Source organism: Ischnura elegans, chromosome 1 (assembly GCF_921293095.1).
Source record: "Ischnura elegans chromosome 1, ioIscEleg1.1, whole genome shotgun sequence".
In the NCBI taxonomy this organism is placed as follows: Eukaryota; Metazoa; Arthropoda; class Insecta; order Odonata; family Coenagrionidae; genus Ischnura; species Ischnura elegans.
The window spans coordinates 53,276,177-53,294,107 of NC_060246.1; the positions used below are offsets into that span (position 1 = coordinate 53,276,177).

At 39.0% G+C, this 17,931-nt stretch overlaps 2 protein-coding genes across 2 annotated transcripts in view; one reads left to right on the forward strand and one right to left on the reverse strand.

The window, feature by feature from the left end:
- Positions 1-17,931, forward strand: part of LOC124160663 (cubilin-like) — a 270,327-nt gene that overhangs the window by 171,802 nt on the left and 80,594 nt on the right. The window lies entirely within an intron of this gene.
- On the reverse strand, positions 284-4,886 carry LOC124160667. The gene is made up of 3 exons (XM_046536621.1): positions 4,780-4,886; positions 1,503-1,835; positions 284-700 (listed from the first exon to the last, which is right to left on the reverse strand). The coding sequence occupies exons 1-3, from the start codon at positions 4,785-4,787 to the stop codon at positions 397-399; spliced, it is 645 nt and encodes a 214-aa protein (XP_046392577.1). The 5' UTR covers positions 4,788-4,886; the 3' UTR covers positions 284-396.

The window sequence follows — 17,931 nt, forward strand, 5'->3', positions numbered from 1 at the left end:
TTGAAAGCAATAATTGAAAGCCTCTAACAATACTAATAAAAAACTACCAAAATTTATCAAAAACATGCAAATTTAATGACCATGAAACAGTCATAGGGTAATTACTTAGCTGGAGCATTTGCCTTGACTGCACTCGTTATTCCATGGGAAAGTGTCAACTCTCAGAACAAGTGTTGCTCACGGGAGCAGATTGCAATGTAGCATTTTGTCAGCCTCCCTGCTTAGTCAATTGCACACTATGGGGGGGGGGTTTCTATGGAAGAGTGTAGAAAGAAAAATTATCTATAGAAATATATTGATTTATTTCCACCAATAAATGATCTATTCAAATTCAGCTAAGAACATTAAAATTGGAATAAATAAATAATAAATACAAATACAAATGAATCCATCAGATCACAGCTCGTAGTAACATTTTCCATCAACATCCTCTTGTATTAGAATAGATTCTTTATTCTTAATTGCACGATTTTGAGGCTTTTTCACCTCACTTTTATTATCAACACACACTTTCACTGAATCCAGAGTGGCGACTGATTCTTCATTGGGATAATCTTCCTCCTCATCTAGGGATTCATCTAATTGCTGAGTAGGACTCTCATTTTGAATTACCTTATCATCTGTAACTACATTTTCTTCCTTATATTTTTCCATCGGTGTACACTTTACGTCATCCAATTTCTTTGGCTTGTCATTAATCCTTAAAAATAAAAGTTGCACCAATTACTGTAATTGTTTAAATAAGTGAACAAGGTAGACAAGATATATTTTGTATCCAATTCCTCTGTCATTCCATGTGAACTAGGCTTAGGCAAATAAGGAACTTTCAACCTATTGTATAGGTTAAAATAAAAATTTGAGAGAACTAAATTATAGCTCTGGTGTTGGCTTTTATTTTTTTTTCTCAACATTCTCTATAATTAAAAATCAAGTGCCAAAATATATTCTAAAGTTTCGTTTTGACATACGAGCCTAAATGAACTTTAAAAAATGTACATCAGATTAAACAGGAAAGAGCCATTTTCTAGTTTCTGGTCCTATCTCAAAGGTTTAGCAAGGCATTGAGTAGTTAGTAGCAATGTAATTTATGAAATAAATGAACAGGTAGTGTAGATGGCTGGGAATATGGTTTAACTGTCCTGGACTTTGATCATTAATGAAGAAATTAACTGTTTGATGTTAGAGTTATTCTGAACAGATTGGTGGACATTGCAGACTCAAAGGTAACCTGACAGCCATCAAGACCTTCCACGCTAGAGGGTTATTCCTTTTTCATAGTTCACTCTCTTGACTTTATAACTAGGAAAATGGGTCTTTCTCAAGGTATATCTTGTCTTACGATCGAAAGAATCCTATTGAATTTGAATTTTCAAGATTAGATTGGTAATCTTGAAGATTAAGAGGGAGAACTCTTTAAAATTTCCTCTAGTATCGGGAGTAATGACATTCATCAAAATTTGAAAAAGGAGCACCACGATTTAACCAATGGATTAACTACTCACCTTCGTGAATCCACCAGTGAACTTGATACAGGCTCTGGCTTTTTCCCCTGCTGATGTTTCCCTTTGGAGTCTGGTCGCCTCTGCTCCTTCCACTTTATGTCTTTCACATCTCCTAATTGTTTCTTCTCATCCAACTGCGATGTCTTCCAGCTTCTCTTGTCTATCCTAGCTTTGGTTTCCAGTTTTGATTCTTGTGGCATTCTTTTCTCCATTTTGTCCTTATGATGGCCATCTTTGAGGTAGGTTGCAGTCTTTTTATGCTTCTTGGCTGGCTCTCCCATATGTACGGCCAAGATCAGAAAGATCACCACCAAGAGTGTGAATTTCATTGTTCTGCCAAGGAAAAAAAAAATATACATAGCAATTTTAGTAGATAGTATGTATAGTATAATTGTTCAAGTTTAAAATTTTAGAAGTGCCTGCTTTTTTATCATCATCATGTGGAAAAAAGGATTATAAATTACACATGATCTTTACTTATAAATTCCTTATTTCTAATTTTCAAACCTAAAACTCGCCCTTACAATCTCAATTCTAGAAAGTGACAACAATTTAATGTGCTCATGGATGAGTCTCCTCAAAACATCTAATCCCATCACCAATTACTTGGTTAAATATTGTTATTCACTATACTCAATATTATTAATAAATATATCTCAAGAGAGTTGAGGGGGCTATGATCCCTATGACCCTTCCCTCCACTATTTCTGCCCTGGCAGTAGTTTTTTTTAATAAATGCCCTAAAATAATTGAAATATTTAAATACTTCAACATTGTTACCTCATCATTTTGTTCTGAAATTCATCTGTTAGATACCTGTAACTATTGTGAATCCACAAACTAATTGTGACTAGTATGGTAATTTACTATTTCTTTCTGGTTTCTGGCATGAAGTAATCTTGTCCTTGTATAATCTAGATATTTGTTCTAAAGACCTCAATAAATCAAAAAGAAGTATTTCCCTCCAAAGCTTTCCTGGCATGGCATGTTAACTGAAACAATTGTGTAAAATCCGCACAGCTGTGTAAATAACCCAATAAAATGTTTGCTCTCCCCCCCTTGAAAATTGAGATTGTCTTTTAACTTTATCAAAGCAATTGTAAAGCAGTACGGAAAGAACAAAGTATTTTTATTTAACATGCTTTGTGTTTTGAACTCACTCGATGATACTAATATCATATTTCAAGAATTTTATTGAATTGTAAAAAAAAAAAAAAAAAAAAAAAATGAAAACGATGTTTCTGTGTGAAGTAATAGAAAAAAAATGGACTAAAGTCAGATTAAGAAGTCAATCACAATATAAATACGATTTATTGAAATCTAGCTAGTCAAGTAAATAATGTATCCAACAATTAGAGGAAAAATTCGGCAGTCAACCTTTTCATGGAATTAGTATGATTTTCATCAAACTTATAATTAATAAAATATATTTCCATTCCTCCTTTCATCTAGCTCATTGAAACCTCAAAAACCGAAGTAATAGACTCCGGTAACTATAGGTTCTTTTTCTCCATCATTTAAGTTAAATTTAGTAACTTCCTGGCAAAATACTTTACTGGAAACACTCTTAATAGACTTTTTTTTGGGCAAAATTAAGAACTTTTTCCCCTGCGAGTAAGTGGTAACCTTGGGGGGAGGAGTTGAAGAGGGGTGCCCGTATTATGATGACGAAGTAATCCATTAGTAATGCGTCCGAAACTAAAAATTGAGCCATTGGTGCTCAAAATTTCCAATTTTCGAAATCGACATCTACTTGGCCAAAAATTAAAGAGACTCCTGACCGAAAAATTGCTACTATTGTTTTCTAATCTTATTTCATAAAAAGGATAATTTGACGGAAGATGACGATTTCGGAAAAATAATCTCATTTGAAATACGGATACGAGTGGACAAGTTATGTGCGACATTACCATTCGCTTCGAGCTAAATAGCGGCAAAACGAAGCACCGTATTGAGCAGCCCCCCTAAACATCTAAGGCTCGGACAATGCTGCAAGAACATATCATCGATTATAAGCTTACTTTTCAGAAACTTTAGTAACTACTTGAGATATCATCCTAGACGTGCGCTCCTTCGACACAGAGTCTGCTTAAAATTAAAATTTAAGTTTCCAAAGTTTGGCCTGTAAAGTGCGAGAACTCTATTTTAGGTCGTCATATTGTACTTAATTGAGATTTGAACTAGATTTTTATATCTTCGGTTACGAATGTGTGTAAATACAGCCTGCGTGGTGGTCGGCGCGCCACCGCGCGTTGCTAAAATTATCTCCGATACCGCATCGAATTTCCGCATTTAATTTCCGCTGTCGCACAGTCATCACTCTAACAAGAAAAGAGAATTCATCTACACTTTATGGAATTAAATATGACACTATAGAAATAAATTCGTTGACAACAACACTAATAAGGTAAGTCCCTCAAGTATCACCACCAGATGTCGTTCAAACCTTGTTAGGTGATAGGAAATTAATACCAGCGAGATTTAGGTTTTGGTTGAGCTGCCAACGAATAATTTTCGAGATAATAGCGACGGAAAGTAACAGGGAAAACTCAAATGTATGCAACACACGTCACAACGATACACCGTGAGCGCTCTTCATTCTTGTAAGAGAGCTAGTATGTATAAGGGACTTGCTGCGCTACGGGTTGCATTACTTTAGGTGTTCACTGGTACTCTCAGTTGTTAATATTTCTTAAAGTATTAAGGGTTGGCAGCTAAAACCAAAACTACACCTCGTGGGTATCCATCTCCAATCACCTAGCAAAATAGGAGAGATCTGGTGGAAGACACTTCAAAGACCTCCCTTGCAAGTAAAACGCGCCCTGTAAAAACACTGCACGCGAGTTTACAGTGCCGACTTCCACGAATGGACGTAAGTACCGATATACTAACAGAATCTTTAGACATTAACGTTTACTTAAGAATGTTGTGCCTTCAAATTCTCCGTCATTACCCGATACAACCTCTTTGATAAAAACTATTGTACAAAGGATCACGTAAACCTTATTCTGACATTTAATTCACCAGCTTTAGATAATTTTAGCGCAATTGCTCCTCGAGTGATATTTAAATTGTCCTTTACTCTAGAATTAGCTATATTTGCTGGAAATAACTTCTCCATGTTACCACTCCCAACTATAGTTATCAGCAACTCTCATTAGCATCCCACTAACTCAGACACTTCGTAAACGATGGAAAAGCCAAATTCTCGCAATATTCACTTAACATTAATGATACACATCACTTAACGAAAATTAAGAAATGAATTTGTACTCACAGAGCCATGTTGGTCGGTGCGTCCTTCCAGACTGAGTTCGGCGGGGAGGAAGCGCTGCTCTATATAAGTGCGGAAGGAGCACTGACGTAGGGCTCTGACGTAGTTGTGTGCTTCGACGTCCGCTCTATTCTCCTTTACCAAGCAAACGCCTGGACTCACGGTATGTCTCACCGTGAGCCACCACATGTCCGTAGGCCTTAAGCAGTCAAATTGCATCTCCTAAGTTGATCGCGAGGCTTGCAGGCGGGACGAAAAGAGGGAGGGAGAAGTAACGCTGCCTGACGAAGGGTTGGGGGCCTTATTGACTCTTGGGTCTATGGCATATGGGATGTTCTCGCGTGCTGCTGCCTTGGCCCCAAACTATTACCATGTGTGCCATTCAAATGTTACTCACCCCGCAGACTCTGCGGTCCTTCGACTGAATGCGATGCAGGTTAGGCTGTATACTGTTGTGATAGTATGGGAACAATTATCCTGCGTCCCGGGACTTGGAGCTAGTAAGATATCTACCCAAGTCGGTGTTTGTGGCGTTTTGAAATCCTCTCTTTCTCGGCGGAAGAGATAATTCCTTGTGCTTTCACGGATGATTCGCCATGACGCCAGTATGCGCGACTTGTAAGAATTTTCTCCGAAGTCACCGCACAGGGCGCCGATTCCTCGGCTCATTCTACTCAGTCAGTTGAATTGGGTCTGGACGACGGGTGGCTCCTGTTTATAAAAAAATCTTTTCAAATTCAATCGCGTAAGATTTTACTTATCGGTTGACATTTGCTTGGGACTATCTACGGTACATATTTCGAAATAGGTTCCAATACACGGAATCTGTTATTTATGCATATTATATCTTTCATGGAGGGGGGTACATATCGTGAGGTTAGGTGAAGAATTAAAGGTTAATTGTACTTATTATAGTAGTTAGAATGTATTAGGTTGATTTTTAAAAAGGAAATCTAATGATATTTTAATGTTCAAAATAAAGTGAAATAAGGAAGTATGATAGTTCTAGATGCAGAGGTAGTGCTAATAGAGCTCTAAGTGGGCACTAGAGAGCTTATTAAACGGCTTCTGTTTTCCTAATTTCGGAGGAGCGTCTCCCCTGGCTCTAGACCCACGTTGGTCGTTTCCATGGAAAAATTTCTTGATGGGTGAGAAAATTCCGAACGTGAGGGTAGAGGTTCACCTATTTCCAGCATTTTTGTTACATAATTATTTATTCTTACTTTTTGTTATTATTGATAATAATTCAGTATTAATTTTATTTGAAATTATTGTAAAAAATAATAATTCAGAGGGAGAGACCATCCTCACGGGCCCATCGCAACTTCTTCCTTGACGGCTCGTCAGCAGTGTCGTGGATGAGTTTTGTTTAACTTCGAAGCGGTTGCTAATCAGGAATCGGGTTTTTGTGGTGGCTAAAGTGTTATCTCCCGATCCGGTGAGTCTGGGGCCGATCCAGGTGGTGGCGGATGCGGCCCCAATGAACAAGAAAACAATATTCTGGGGCAGTTCGATTCCTGCTTGAGTGCTGTATGGAGGGCATTTGGATACCGTTCCCCGTCCGTCGTATGGGACGTTTTACTGTGACCTCCTTGGCTCCTTTAGTGCAGAGCTGGCCGACGGCGACGGGTTTCTCTCCGAGCAGTGGCGGGTTATAGGAGAGGGGTGGGGGCGACCCGTAATTCCTGGAGAAATGGGAAACATGGTAATCATAAGGTGGCTCACCTATTCAATTTTTTAAATTTCCTCTGGTGAGCAAACAATATTTCAAGATAATTTGAGAATATCTAAAAGCCACTTGTATAAAATAAGATGAATTATCGCTTAGAGGTAGTTCCGTACCACCAAGGTGCCGCGGACAGTGGTGAACCCCTAAAACGACCTCAATCCGTCCCTGTCTCCACCCTCCCTTCCCTGCCGTTTTCTCACAAAGCAAATGACCTAAGCTGTTGGTCGCCTCCGAGGTTACGTATTTGGTCACCCTTGCATTTAACGTAAACAAGAGCCATTATTGGCTTCTGCTCGTGGGACCGAGATTGAAACGACAAAATCCGCCCGTCCGACTGACCTAACCGTTGTGTATTATGTTATCGCTGCCTATTTCGACTGGAGAATTCATTTACAATACTTTGAATTTTCACGAGGAAGGAGAAGAATCAGATTTTTTTCTATTAAAAATGTATATGGTGTGTGTAAGATGCCCTATTATACCGAAGACGAAAGAGGTAGGAGATGGAAAAGTTGGGGGAAAGGGCAAAAAGGAAGCGGGAGTTGGAACGCTGGTCGGGGAAAAGTTATTTGAAAGGACTAAGTAAATGATCCCATCGAGTCCTGGGGTTTGCTTATTGTTTACGTTATTTGTGAACAAAGAAGACTTTCTTTTGTACCGATGGGCGACCACAGCGTTGGGCTTCGAGGGTCGATTCCATACATCAGCTGATGTGGGAGGGGGAAACTTTGAGGATTTATTTTTAGATCAGCCCATTAAATACGAAGAGTCCACGAGGTAAAACTGGAAGCTTTTATAATTAAAATATTAAGAAGCTATCTAAAAATATAATTTTTTAATGTAAGAAAACAATATGTTCCCGATCATGAAAACTTTACCTACTTCAGCCTTTTCATAAACTTATAAAATACATTTCATTTTCTCCAAAAATACTATAATTTTAATTTGTTGAAAATGGTGTAGCTGAAGATGTCTAATATCTTTGAATAAAAATTCATTTGTGAATACTTCTTGAAATAAGTCTACCCCTAAAACAATTTTTGATTTTTAAAGGTGCTTCGATTCCACAAGCCATTTATTTAGTGCTATGACAAAATTTTATTGAGTATAGGATGGATCGTCTTACAAAATAAAAATTCACTAAGTACTCTGACCACCGACGGTGTCTTACCATAGAGAAGATTCAAAGGCGGATTTAGGATGGGGCATGGGGGCACGTGCCCATCCCCCTCCCCCAACGGACGCTAAAAAAATAGATAAGATTTTTAGCACGGTCATGATTAGGTTGTTATTGTATTGTTTATTACGGAGCCTTAATCATTTAATTTCATATTAAAATGATGGGAATATTTCGAATTGTAATTGTATGTTGTTTTTAAATCCAAATATAAGAAGACTGTTTGCCTGTCAGACCCTTGTGCCCCCCCAGAAAAAAAATTTGTTCTGCCCTGGAGAAGATTGAATTTGGTTTGGATAGTATGGTACGTTGTTTTACGTGAATAACCTTCTATTTCAAATATTTTCGGGAGAGGCTTCTTCGCACGGAGACATTCGACGCTCTCTTCTATGTCCCGCAACGCATTCTCGCTGGAGAAAGTCCTGCGATCGTGTGTGGCAGCCGTGACTCGAGGGCAGAAGGGGTGGGATGGAATTGGAAGAAGGAGGCTTACATCCGAACTCAGCTGAGGGAAGGTGAATTTAAACGGGTTTTTCATGAAATCTTGGGTTTTCCTTTCCCGTATGAGTGCGAGATGACAGAAGCGGTTTTCTGTGTATGTGACGGGAACTCTTCGGGAGTTGGGGGCTAATTTAAACTTGTATGTGGAGAAATATATGCTTTGTTCCATTGAAACATGTCATGGTGCAGTTGAAAACTGTATCGGAATACCCAAGCACTATTTTATCAACATATTTTTAGGAATACTAGGTTTGAAAATGTCCTTCTTTAGTATGGTTCGTCATGATAATTCCTCGCATGTCTACTTATGTTAGATTTTCTTTGCAACTTCCCAACTATAGTTATTTACGTAATAACCAGTTTATTAAGAAAAGAATAAAGTGGATGTAATTAATCATTTGATACCCACTTCCCGGAATCAACAACACAAAGGCATTTCAATATAAATTTTGTGGACGAAAACGCATTTTGAGCTCATTTTATCCAGTGCATTTGCAATCCTCCCTCGGAAAATCCCAAAACGAGCAGATAAGGTTTTGAGAATCCGGAATAGCGACCAAGGCCTTGGGCTTCTATTCGCCTTTACAATCCAAGTATTCATGGCTGTGAGTCAGGTATTTGAGGACGGGATTATTTTGCGAAGTCATTCGTTATGCCTAAGTGATAGGTCTGCTAGGGACCCCCATGACCGCCTGTGTGCCAAAACCCAGCCGCGCTCTCAATAATGCGGCGGTGTGTTACCTGGATTTTAATTGAAAAAATCTTCAGCCTCTGATGAATGCCTCATTTTTTATTTTCGATATATTTTTACATTTAAATTTTTATTCCAACCTGATTCCTATTCTCAATTACTGTTTTTAATTTATTTATATTTATAGTAATGCAAATGATTTTTTAACAGCATAGGTAATATCCATTGATGATGGAAAGCCCTTAAAGCAAAGATAGGGTGAATCGATTTTGTCATCATGCTGTAGCCCACGCTCAAAATGGTATGCTGTTATGGATAAGGAATGCATCACAAAGTAAATTGTGTGATAAAATCGTGCGTGAATGCTAATGGTACCATTGGCAAAAAAGAGGCTTGTTTTTTTAAATGATTATGGGGATATATGACTTAGGATGGAGAAATGGAATTATGAGCTGTTTTTCCACAGCAACAACGATTTTCCCGAATAGTTACGGTGTGACCCATTTAGTAAAAACTGCTTTGGACAGATGTCTTTGACTCATAAGTGATATGTTAGATCCATTCGTTAATTGCAGGTTAATGCCTATAACATATTCTGATATGCCTGCCCTATCATTCATCGTCATCATAACTATCACTAAACTACTCGTAGGAATATTTATTATCTTTCTTTCATTTACAATGCATTAAATGGCTCGTAGCGATCCTCAGAAATACTACCATTCATTTCACTCCACATTCCCACCCGCGCCTTTCGTAATAAGCACCTATACACCCAACCTAAATTCTGTCTTTCTCACTCCCAGAGATCACTTTTTTACAGACTTCCTACCTTTTTCAACACCATTTCGTCTACCTACCCTTCCCAGCATCTCTCAATGCCCTTCAAGAGGTATCCTCGAATAGCCATCTTCTCCTGAATTTTTGTTTTATCATTTGTATAGCTAAACAGACCTTATGCGAAACCGTCTTGTAATTCACCACAAAAGACGCCGTGTTTCAAAAGACGCAAAAAAACGACACCACCCTTGAATGGTTGAACCCATCTTAGCCAATGCATCATGGTTTGTCATCATAGAGGCCATGGTCGTTTCGAGGGACAGTCTTATCTGTTCGCTTTCGTAACGGAGGGTAAGCGCACTCCTCAAGTCGATGGGGTCATAAGAGTTCGCTCAAGTCACCAGTCTCCTACCTGTGTTCGAATTCTTATCGCTCTATTTTGCCCCCTCCACTTTTCCCCCGCCCTATCCTCCGTATTCAAGTCAGGGCAGCCGCAAATATCCGTAGTTCCTTTTCATTTCATACTTGCGTTGACATGGATTTTTGTCTCTTGCCCATTGCCTGGGCTTGCTGAGAGGTACTATTTATTTCTTGATGTTTGTACCAGCGTTTTTACCGGCACCGAACCTCGCGCTCGCGATCAAAATCTGAAAAAAAGAAAGGGACCCTCTTTTCGATTAATATAAGAAAAAAGCCTCATCGCCGGAATGACGCAACATACATGTACAAATTTTGGAGATATTTGAGAAGGGGCGGGTCATCTTTAGGGTTGCGTTAAGGATTTTTGGCTCCATTGTTGGCACGGACCCTACCTGCGAGTTTGAGTTCTTCCTCCGGGTTTTTAACAAATAAATTTTCTAAGACCAAATTTTGGAGAAGTGCGTTTGCAGTTACGTGAAGAAGTTCTAATTCATATTTTCAGTTTGAAATAAATTTACTTTGTCGGGTTGTATAATTTCCGGCCTAGAACTGTTTGAAAAATGATGACGAAAAAAGTTAAATAATTTCTTTCAAAAAATTAAGGAAGTGGATCATATATTAAGATCATACTTTATAAAAAGCGCCCCACCAAGAAACAAAATCATTTGCATAAAGCTGTTGAAATCAACCTCAGAAATAGCCGTTGAAGTAAATTGAATTACTGGTAATATTTAGCTGTAAATTAAGCAAGATTTACCTTAAAAATGGACAGAGACTTGACTATCGCCGCAGGCGTTATTTACGAATGCTAAGAAAACCAAGGGCTCCATATATTAAACTGATAGAATTTGTATTCATTAAAAGTAAATGAACTTAATGTAATGGAATCTAGAAAGCTGGAGATCATTTTAGCTACGAGCAGGAGAACACAAGATAAATTGGCGGACTAAGAAATCCCATTTCTCGAAACAACTAAATAACAGTCACCAAAAGAGATACTTTTTGCTGGAAATATTGCATTTTTAGAGGAAAAGGCCTAGAATTGGTTCCCTGAACGATTGGAAGATAATGAAAACTGTGGAAGAAGGGTTAATTGCAAATTATACTATCGTCGACGATATTTCTCCTCTTCTGTATTTACCTAATGAAGACGTCTCCCCCACCTCTAAATCTGCATGAACCAACCTCCCTTTGTAGCAGCACTTCTCGTTCCGTCAAGTGCCCAACAGACACCCATCCACGATAATCTCAACGACGTCATTTTCCAAAGGACGCCAAACTCTATATTCTATCTTTTCACCCCAAGGCCGTTGCCAGATCGTTAGTAAAATCGGCTAATCGGGTTGGGTTCGCGTAGGAGGGTTGCTTTGGGTTGGGATTCTTTTGGATGGGCAACATTTGAGAATGGATCTTTCAAATATTTTGGGGAGTTGAAACCTAGTTACCAGTAACGGCTGAGTATAACGTATTAAAATGTCAGGAGTAAAACGGTTATTGGTAAGGTTTCATGTTGCTTATCCTTTCCCTGGATATGAAATTTTGAACTTTGTGAGGGACGAAGAGTTGACAAGAGTTAGCTTCGACTTTTATAATGAAAATTTTCGCCGACTTCTGGGTAATGTGTGAGAATTTGAAGGCATTTTTTATCGTTTTATCCCTCATAAGTTCATACCCTGGCTCCCTTAGCCGCTCAACTTTTCTTCTGTTGCTAGTTGGGAACTAGACTTTCGATTAGCTTCCTTGCGGCTGTGTTTTCAATTGCCTCGTATTATTCACTCATGTGCCCTTGATAACAGAGAATGAGGACCCAGGGTGTGTCCATAGAAGGTTACAACCAGCGGGGCCGAGACCCTGTACCTTAACTGATTATCCCAGTCACCCGGGGAGGTGTTTGGAGGGGAAATAATAAAGGAAAAAGACGCCGACGCAATTAGGAGCCCGCCAACGCCTCCGGAGTAAATATAGTGATGGATGGAAGGTAATAGGGAAATCCCAACGCCGTCATTGGGGCGACGCAACGTGGGCACCTACTAGCGAAACCATAATTTAATTTTTCTACAGAAAGTGAAGACTTCCCTATGAGGAAGAAAAATCCTACGATTTTCCGTAGATGCCCCTGATGACTGTGTGTCCGACAAATCCAAGAATTATTTGGCGCTGGTGCGTCGGCGTGCTATAGATAAGAACTCCCTTATCTACAACACGCCGACGCACCGGCGCCAAATACAAGGATTACAAGAGGGTCGGAATTTTCTCCCGCCGAAAAAATCTGAGAAATGATGAAGGTTCGGGAAATCTGTCCCCGGTGTGGAAAAATGTTGGGCTACTTGTGATAAATTTTATGGATCATTAGTTGGGCGTGTTTCTTTCATAATTTGACTTTTGACGCTTTTGATGTTGAGTGCGAGGTTAACGCCAGCCTTTCGGAAATTACAAATGTTCGACGAAAAAAATGTCGAATCGTAGGGAAAAAGAGAGCTTGATACGTGGTAAATTTTTTTCAACATCTTTATTGACGCCGATATCGCTGGTTTGCTATTCGAAGCCATGACTTGGACTCAATCCATGACGAGTGAAATTCAACTGCATAACGTCTTTCTTTCTATCATCGTAAAAGTCCTTGATTGAATACAGGAAAATATTTGTGACTCCGAGCCCAATACGCGCTGCTCGCCATAATAGACACATATTGTAATCTTTAAGGCCTTTCGAAGGTTCTTCTTTGAATCTCAAGCCGATATCTTCTCGCATTATTTTCTTTTGCCATCTTTTTTTCCTTCAGAATTCGCACACTCTCATGCTCTCAGTTCCTATGATTCCACTACGACTATAGTCCGCGTCTGCGTCCACTTTCTTTCGCCTTCATTAAGCGAAGAGCATAGATTTTAGCGTATAGCATAATGCAGTCAGTTTAACGCTCAGAAACCATCATGACGATAAAAAAATATTTTTTAAACCAGAAATATTTTTTTTAATCTGGAAGGCAAACTAGCAAATAACCTGTCAGGCATGGGAAAACTTTACATGAGCATGTATTTTTTATATTTTTTTCAAACTACTGTCGAAAGTGTGGCCGTTGAGAGCAATTCCAAATTTTCATTTAACTAAATACCTTTAGAGGCGATTGCTTTTATCGAATATTTGTCGTCCGTCTCTTCCTTATCGCTTCTACCTTGGGCCTTCTCCTCCACAAAGCATTCCCTTTGTTATCGGTCCTCTTTCTCTTGACCTGCAATCCCCTTTCTCACAACCCTAACCAAGCTATTGTATATCCTCTCAATGTCTCCAAAGCTTTCATACCCTCCCATCTCTCGCTAAATTATGCGTGGAAAGAAGTGAAACCATACCGTAAACACGTTATGATACGGAAGCGCCGAAACACGGCTCGTGAGTTCTTGCCTTCATGCTAATTGTATACATCATTTAATTATTACTCCAAGGACGTAGATACTTTCTCAGGTCACCCGGCGAGCAGTTAATATCTGCTGTATGTGTTCGTAATGCTTTCCTTACATATTGTTCTTGTTTTTAAATTGCGCAGTCACAGAGTTTACATTCCTGGCGATGGAATTTTTTTCCGTTTCGTATGAGTGTATTTATGTGTATTTATGGCTTGCTTCTTGATTTGAATTTTTATCTATTTCATGGCGTTCATTGCGTATTTTATATTCCTCCAAATGTGCGAACTTGTAGCATTGCCTTCTCAAACTTTCTCTATACCATTTAGCTTTTTCGCTGCATAAAATACAAAAGAGCCGTGACGCCGAGGAGGACGGAGAAAAAGAGGGAAAACGAGGGAGGAGTTTTCTTCAAGCCAGTTAAATAGAAGGTTTGAGAGGCATTAAACGGGCTATGGCTTTAACTAATACGCCAAAATTATGGTGACCGACGCGATTTTCGATGGGTGATTACAAGCTGCCGGTATTCAAACTCCGACTTTGATAGTGGAAGAAGGTAAACGATGCGGCGTGTTTGCTTGTCCCTCGTCCTGAATTCCATGTAAGAGTTATATGGAAAGGAAACCTATTTTTCTCGCATAGTGATGGTGGTGGTGAAAAATTCTTTTGGAAACGGTAATCGGCCGGCCTCGGTGGCGGTGGGGCAAAGTCCTCGCGTAGCAAATAAGAGGTTGCGCGATCGATCCCACCTGAATAGGTTGCTATTATCCAGGGCATGGTTGTTTGTGCACGTGTAATTGTGTATTAGTTTAATAACGCGGATGTTAACGGTTGATGGGTCTTGTTTTCGGTGGAATAGAAATAAATAAAATCTCCATTTATATTTTTTAGATTCGTCCTATTCACAAACCGTGAATAAAATTGCCGGACAACTGAAAGAAACCGACTGTATTTTTAAGGAATCCAATAAATTACTTGTGCCAGCCAGTGTAAAATGGTCTTATTGCTTGAGCAAATTAGCGGAATTCGACCATATTCTTGATTCATTCATCCGTACCGATGCCGGATTCAGAACCTTGAGGCCCCAAAGCAAGATAGGCGAGCCATACATTGCCATACATTAAACAGCTCGAATTTTAAAACCTTGCCGGTGGAAAACTGCGTAATATCTGAAATTCGTGACGATGATTAGATTAAAGCGAGTTGTCGTGCATCAAAAATGTGCAGAACCTACCCGTCTAGTCTGTGGCAGTATACCACCAGGCACTACACTTGCGACATGAAAAATGCATACCGCGAAGGATGAAAATAATTCGTTCGAGCAAGTTGGTTGATGTAACAGAATAAATATGCCAACGATTCCCTTTCGGTTTGAAGTAGAAGCTAATGTCCAGTATTCATGAGGCTCATAAAACTAACTCCTTTGAATTCAAAGTCCAGCGTATCAAAAATTGTACGACATGGTACCTAATGAATGGAAATGCGATTTTTTCATGACTTAATGACATCCTGTGGTGGCACCATAGTCATCTTTGAAGAGACTTTGCATCCCGCAACTGAATATCTCCTTTTACGCTTTTTCTCTAATGCATAAGTGAAGCATGTAAATATGTTATGAACAATTTTAATGGGTTGAGTGCTTAGCTGATGAAGGGTCCCAGGTCAAATCATGGGTGAAACCTTTTGTGTGTTGGAAAAAAAAGTATGAGTTGCCACTAGGAGAGTTACTAATTCCCCTGCATTAATTGTGTTGATGTTCTTATGCCTGTAATTTAGTCCCAGGTGAACTCTACATTTACACTACATGCTACCCTGCAAGCCGCCTCAATATGTGTGTGGCGAAGGTTGTTAGAACACCAGCCATTAAGAAATTAAAAGGAAATGCTTTAAACGGAAATACTCCAAGAATTTATTAAAGACCTTTATTTTTGGGGGAAAATGAGTTCCCATTCCAATCTTTTTGGGAAAATATGCCTTAATTTATTGCTTCTGTCGGACTGGGAAATATATTGGGATTCTAATATGATGTTCTCAGTGTCAATCTTAAAGGCTCAAGAAATCTAAGCCTCGTGCACAGCCTGCAAGTCTCTAGAGGCTTCCAAGTCTACTGACCTGCAACTGACTCTAAGAAACTTACAACTGGCGTGAAAACGAACTCATTGTGGCCGCCTCTGTGAGAGCATGTGAGAGAGAGGGCATATCGTGAATGTTCCCTACTGTATGTAACGAATATTTCCAAAGGTTTCCTACTGCCTCATTGACAATCTACCGATTCGATCGATGGATTTTTCTTCCTCATAGGAAAATCCACTATGATTGGTAGAACATTAATAGCTTACGCTTGGTTTCGCTAATTACAGTAGAACCCCGTATTTGCGTTATCCCGCAAATTGCAAGTTTTTTTCTGGGTCCCCTCATATTTCCTATCTCTCCAATGTAAATAGAACCCTGTATTTACGCTGTGTTTTTTTCGTTTTCCCGCCATGTGCATCACGACGTGCCGGCTAAAAAAAATTATTTGCCTACTAAAACAATAAATCGTGCATATCAGCTCTTAAAAACTATCTTTTGGCTTCCTTTCGCGCATTTGTATTTAAAAATCCAAGAGAAAGAAACGCAATGAGAACTATTTTCGGGAAGAATTTGAATGTGGCGGGACAGAACGCCACTAACGTCGGAAAGTTGAACTACGTCATCTCGTTTTTTGTCATCGGCGGAAAGATTCACGATATGAAAGTAGGTGTTTTGAGCAATCGAGCTATGTAATAATTACAATGCAAGAACTCCTGAAGCAATGTTGACAATAATCATGTAGCCTATAATTTGATACGAGAGTTTGAAAGAAAACCAGACGTGCTGAAACGTGATAAATGCCGGAACTATAAAACTTGTCATCATTTGCGCTGACTTCATTCAACAGTTGCGTAGCGTAGATGGGTTAATTAAATACTTAAAAAAACTTATTTAAACTTGAATTATCCCATTCACATAGCAGCGTATCGCAAACGACTGTAACTTTAAAAAATTATGAAGTCGCACGACCGTTTGTACTACGCACTTGATCGCCGAGGAGTAGTTCAGACACTCGTGTGTTGGCAAGTTATCCTCAATTAGTACGGGAAATAGAATTTATCCTGCTTGAAAATGGAAATTCGAGGTGAAAAACGGACATTTTTAATTGACGAGAAAATGAAAATTTTAGAGCTAGTTGATTCCCACACCGGAACACGCATCGATTCAAACAAATTCGTGGTGAAAAATCGCGATGCCATTGTTAAATATGCAAACCAGTGCGGAAATTTATCAAAAAAGAGAGTATATGTGAAGAATTCTAGGTAAGAAGAAATAGAATGAATTCTAAAAGAGTAGTTTTTAGGTGCAAGATCATCAATGTTCCTGCAAATGCGTGTCATCTAAAGGCCTGTTTACATAGTAAATTAACCCGTACAAGTTAATATCTAAATTATGAACATGAAAATGTATCGTGTATTCACCCAACTAGTGCGTATGCATGAACAGAAAATAGAACCTGTTCAAATTTGGTTCATGCATTCATAGTCGTATTTAGGGGCGGGGGATGTGCCCCACCCAGATGCTTAAAAAATAGACAAAATTTGAATACGGTTATCACAGGAGGATCTATGGGAGGGCATGTGCCCCCCAGACACTTTAAAAATATGCAAGATTTTTAATACGGTCCAGTTATCATTGCGTTCGTTTTGTATAACGTGGTATCATTGTGCCCCCCTCCAGAACAAAATCCTGGATATGTCCTTGCTTGTGCCCCCCAGAAAGAAATCCTGGATCCGTCCCTGATGGTCATCATTACGTTCGCTTTATTTTGTGTTTTACTCAAGGAGGCTCAATCATTTAATTCAATGAGAATAACTTTGATATAAAAATAAAGAGAATTTAGTAAAGTCATTGTTATATGTTATATCTTGTTTTTAATCTCAATTAAGACAAGATCTTTTGCCTGTCAGACCCTCTGTGCCCCTCCCAGAAAGAAAAATCCTGGATCTGCCCCTGCCTACATTCGTACTTTTCCTGTCCCGTTCCGGTCCACAAAATCATTCATGCAAGCAGACATTAATGTATCATGTAAACAGGCCCAAAGGCCCTTGAGAAAATGTATTTCCCCAGAAGATTGGGAATCGAAGATTCCACGGCATCTATAATGGTTGGTTGGATAGATTCAAAAATAGGTACAGTCTTGTATACAAGATGGTGAGTGGTGAATGCAAAGATGTTAACTTAGAGACAGCAACTCAGTGGAAAGAATCTGAATATATTAGACTTCTGGAAGGTTACAGCCCAAAAGATGTTTTTAATGCAGACAAAACAGGATTATTTTTTAATTTTTGTTGCCAGCTGTGCTTCAGAGGGAAGCAATGTTATGGAATAATGCTTAGTGAACAATTAAAAAATTAACATTTCCAAAGCCAGTATGTGAATAAAA